General features: G+C 30.3%; 1 protein-coding gene across 1 annotated transcript in view; it reads right to left on the bottom strand.

The window, feature by feature from the left end:
- Nucleotides 1-704: 704 nt before the first annotated feature.
- LOC117117070 (adhesion G protein-coupled receptor L4-like) overlaps nucleotides 705-4,925 on the bottom strand; it is a 13,097-nt gene continuing 8,876 nt past the window's right edge. The window contains exons 6-9 of the mRNA XM_033261260.1: nucleotides 4,514-4,580; nucleotides 4,023-4,123; nucleotides 3,201-3,369; nucleotides 705-2,882 (exon numbers count right to left, since the gene is read on the bottom strand). Coding sequence (XP_033117151.1) covers nucleotides 2,769-2,882; nucleotides 3,201-3,369; nucleotides 4,023-4,123; nucleotides 4,514-4,580 — 451 coding nt within the window. The 3' untranslated portion in view covers nucleotides 705-2,768. The remainder of the gene's footprint in view (nucleotides 2,883-3,200; nucleotides 3,370-4,022; nucleotides 4,124-4,513; nucleotides 4,581-4,925) is intronic.

Below are 4,925 nucleotides of genomic sequence, written 5' to 3'. Positions count from 1 at the left end.
GGATGATTATATAAATCTCGTTTGATGGATATAAAATAGCTTTGTATTAACATCATCATCATCATCATCATCATCATCATCATATTATTATTATTATTATTATTATTATTATTATTATTATTATTATTATTATTATTATTATTATTATTATTATTATTATTATGAGATAGATTAACGTATTTCAAGAAAAGAATCTAATCCTTGTAAATTTATGTTACACATTCATTTCTGCTAAGTATGTGAGTATGAGTATGTCGTTATAAAACAATTTGTAATCTAATATTTTAATATTCATAACTATGTTTGCTTATGCCTATTCGTGAGTCTGCTGCATTTTGTATACAATTTTGCGTATAACCACTACTATCACAATCACCGTTCATCCTTATCATCATCATCATCATCATCATCATCATCATCATCATCATCATCATCATCATCATTATCACTATCATCATCAAAAATCACCACCACCACCACCAAAATAAAACAAAACCTTAAAAACACATTAACATTATAATTACACGTAAGATAAATCGATAAACAGAACTATGCATGCTTTAACTATATATGTATTTAATAGTAAGAGAAGAAATAAACGACATAAATTGATTGGCAAATTATTTTTGAATAATTTCATCAACCATCATTGTTCACATCACATTATAATCTTCAGTACTAAAAAATACAAGCACATTCGTTACGTTCACTAAATGAATAACATATCGAATATCAATAATTGACAATGTGAGAAACTAAATTGGTTAGTGTTAAAACTGTATACTTGAGGAAAATGCTAACATACATATTTGAATATTAGGTATTGCTTTAATCATTATACCTTTCGTTTTGAGTAAATTCATAAATAGTTACAACAAGCAACCGATACCGGTATATGAATACACCAATCATAATATTAAATAAAATGTAATGCAGTTTAATATCAAGTTTCGAATAAAAAAAATATGATGCTAATACAAATCTAAATCTTTTAAGAAATATTCCTAACAAAACCTAAAATTCTAAAAGAAATTAATTTGGTAATCTAATATTGGAATATTATAAAAAAAAAAATCTTAAAGTAAAGTCAAATACTATTAATTAATGAATCTTCACAAATCATACCAAAATAGCAACAATATCACATAAAACACGAAGAGCGTAACACTCAGTTACATCTAAGACGAATCAAAACACATATATATTATATTGTAGATATATAGAACAGTGACACTATATAATATAAATATTAATGAATAATATGAAAATAGGCATTTGGGCATGTGTGTCAAATATCATAAAGCAAAATACGAAATATATAAATTGATACAGAGTGCTACTGTATATCAGACGAATGAGCTCTTCGCGTAGCTTGGTGGAACGTCCGTTCTGAATCTTCCAACTCTAGCGTTCCGTGGACATAGATCGGATATTTTACAGCTTTTTAAAATTGTCCATGGAATTGATAGGGTTTCGGGTGATTTATTTTTTGAGTTTGATAAATGTGCTAGAACTAAAGGTCACTCCTTTAAGATTAAACATCAGCACTGTAGGACACTTATTAGAAATCGTGCTTTTTTATTTAGGTCAGTCCAGCTGTGGAATTCTTTATCGAATGAAGACGTTAACTCTAGTTCAATTAATTTATTTAAATCTGCAATCGAAGTACGTTTGGCTGACCATCCGCTCAAATTTGCGCCCTATGTTAAATTTTAAATATACTGTTTTTTTCGAGAGACCTATAAGCATCGTTTTGCTTGGCCTCTATACTCAGGAGGATCAGACTATAGAAGACTCTCTTGGGAAACAAGTAAACAAGTCTGCCCTCCCACTAGCGGAGTAATTTATTGGGAATTTGACAGAGTGGAGAAACTACAGAAAACAAAGGAACCCAAGCAGTGTCCTTGATTATAGCGGTGCCGCTTGGATGGAGGAAAATTGTTTTCATGGACGTTCTGCTCTGTCTTTTTTATCTATTATCTTTTGATATAATTTATTATTATTATTATTATTATTATTATTATTATTATTATTATTATTATTATTATTATTATTATTATTATTATTATTATTATTATTATTATTAGTATACACTCGAAACCAAACCCTGTTTAAGAATTCCTATATAGAGGACACTTTTTCCGGTCTCGAAGGTGATCCCTTAAAAAGGGATCATCTTAATACTGCCCCGTACTCGTAAAATGGTTTTCTTTCTTAAAGTATTCGTTACATAATGAAAATATAACTAAGCAGGCAGTTAATGAACGAAAGTATAAATTCAACAAAACTTTGTTTGCAGTATCCATAATAAAAAAAAATTAAAAAAATTAAAATGCACAACGGTGCACTTAGAAATAAACCGAAGTAATACCATAACCAAAGATTATTATGTATTAATCTGATAAAATTTATATTTCCTGCATCACTTTTTCGTCTAAGATTGTATGGGATATTAATACAAATATATATGGATTTTAAAAATTATTACTAAACTCTAAATGTAATTAAATAAGCCTTTGAAACATCTGTCATGATCTATCCGACAATTGGCAATGGACCCCGGCATCCCCTGGCAACACCCCGTCATAGTTTACTTATTCATAGGAGTAATGTAAATAATGCACACGTAACTAAAATACAATATTTCACCAGAGTATAATAATTACTTTTTTTAATTACACTTTGTAGTTGAACAAGGTCATCAATAATGTATTAATGTATATAGTGATATGTAACGACTCTCTTCTATAAATACATGTCTTCAGTGATTACATGTGTTCGATAACTACCCGGTTTCTGTTATAGGTGACACTGATTACAGTAGCGACGCTACTATCGTCATTTACCAGGTTGCTAACTCTTTTTCTGTAGCCTTGCCGCACCTAAAATAGAAAAATTACAATTAAAATACAATTATATTTTAAAGTTCATCTTTACAAAGCTTAAAGAAAATTGTTGCTTTTAAAAAAATGCTTACTGAGATAGTCAGTTTTTAAAATGTTTTTGCTAATACTTGCTACAAAAAATATTTCGCCATAGTTAATCGGTAGTATTCGTCATATAAAATGACTACAATTACATTTACAGTTACAATTTCTACAAAGAGTGGTTAAACTGTATAAATTATGATATTAGAAAATTTAGCCTTTGTCAATTAGCCTACAATAGTTTACAAAATATTTAAAGCAACATGGAATCACCTCGTTGCTGAAGGCGCACTGTGAGAGCCACACGAAGAATCCTTGCATGGAATTCAAGACAACATAGATGTATTCCACTACTTTCCAATCACAAAAAATGACGATGACACCAAAAATCCATGAAAGCCCCACGGCTGGGGCAAGGAGCAATATACCATGAAACATATTTCTGTTAACAAAATAAAATTTAAAAAAAAAACATGTGCTCACTAAATATTTATGGGAAATAATTATTATTATGTCGAGAGCACCTTATTGACAGTCCTCTATCACCTAACACGTATCATAATATATTCTCGGGTGATACAATGCAGAGTTGTCATTTCAGAGTGCATAACTCCGCCCTGTGCCTAAATATTGAACAATAAACCGTCGGTGTATTGGCGATTTTTTCCCTTTTAAAACATTTATTCAGCAAGTAACTTGCAAATTACAAGATGAACGATTCTTTATAAACCAAGTCCCTAAATGATTCTTATGGAGTGGAGTTGGTTTCTGTCGTGAGAAAAAAGTCCTGCTGTAACCGCAATTGAAGCCAAGACCCTACGATTAGAGGCTAAGCATCTTAACCACTAGGCTATTCAACTCTACTCCACTTTATGTTCGAGACTGAAAGAAAATCAAATTTCCATGACCTTGTTCTTTTTTTACCACTTTTTCACAAAATTTAATCATCTGGTTTTTTTTTATTATTATTACCTACTATTCAACTAATTTTTAATGCAATCTTGCTAGCGGATAAATAGACAGAAAATAATCAATTTACTTAATGATCGGCATAAAAAAAGAGTAGTTCGGCAAAGAATGATTATTTTTTCTAACCTGATTCTAATGAACATTTGCATTTCTTCTTCAGATTGGTTCGGTATTTTAGATTTCTTGAACACTACGTAGCCAATAACACACAACTGTACGATGACAATCTATAATAGAATGTTACATTTTAAATGAAAAGTAAGCAAATACGGTGTGTTGCAAAACCTCTCATAACTGCAAAAATGTACAATCCAGCCTATTATGAGGATATTATAGTAATAAATCTTTCAAGATGCTGGTAATATATAAAAAGGAACTGTAAGAAGAAAATATTTATACTATTAAATGATTTATATTTTTAGTATTGTGTACAGAATTTGGAATACGGCACAATTGTTATATGGAAAATGTTGAAATGCGGTTGATTCTAGAAAAATGGACCATTATCCTTAACTTGTTGGCTTAAAACAAATTGTTTAATTGTTATCGGGTTATCATGCTTCCTAGATGTAAAATATAAAACGTGTGTGTTATTAAGTTAAAGAGAAAAACATTACCAGATTGGTGAGGCAGACGATCGGAATGAAACTCCAAATGGTACCAGATTCAGTATCTAACCAGCACCTAGAATTAATATAATTTAAAAAGTAGAAATACCAGTTATTATAGTTTTTGTTAAAATAGTTCAAAGTAGTTCAGAGCTCAGCTTGCATGACAGCTGATGTGCTGCTTATTCCAACCAGTTGCGGCCACACAGATTTGAAGAAACGGAATTAAATAAATCTGACATAGGGTATAGACAAAAGAGCTGCCGACATCAAAGTCCTCGAGTAAATGCTTGAAACTGTACTTGTCCAAAATATTAGAAACTGAAATACTTTGGTAGGATTGGCTAAAAAATTATTATAGTGTAAGGGCCTCAAGCGTTTAACGAAAACATGAGGTCCAAAAACATTTTCCTCATTAGGG

The sequence above is a fragment of the Anneissia japonica genome, unplaced genomic scaffold (genome assembly GCF_011630105.1).
Source record: "Anneissia japonica isolate Jap-2015-1 unplaced genomic scaffold, ASM1163010v1 scaffold288094_len592898_cov174, whole genome shotgun sequence".
Taxonomy (NCBI): Eukaryota; Metazoa; Echinodermata; class Crinoidea; order Comatulida; family Comatulidae; genus Anneissia; species Anneissia japonica.
The sequence above is the reverse complement of the archived record's forward strand: the minus strand, read 5'-3'. Positions and strand labels throughout refer to the sequence as shown.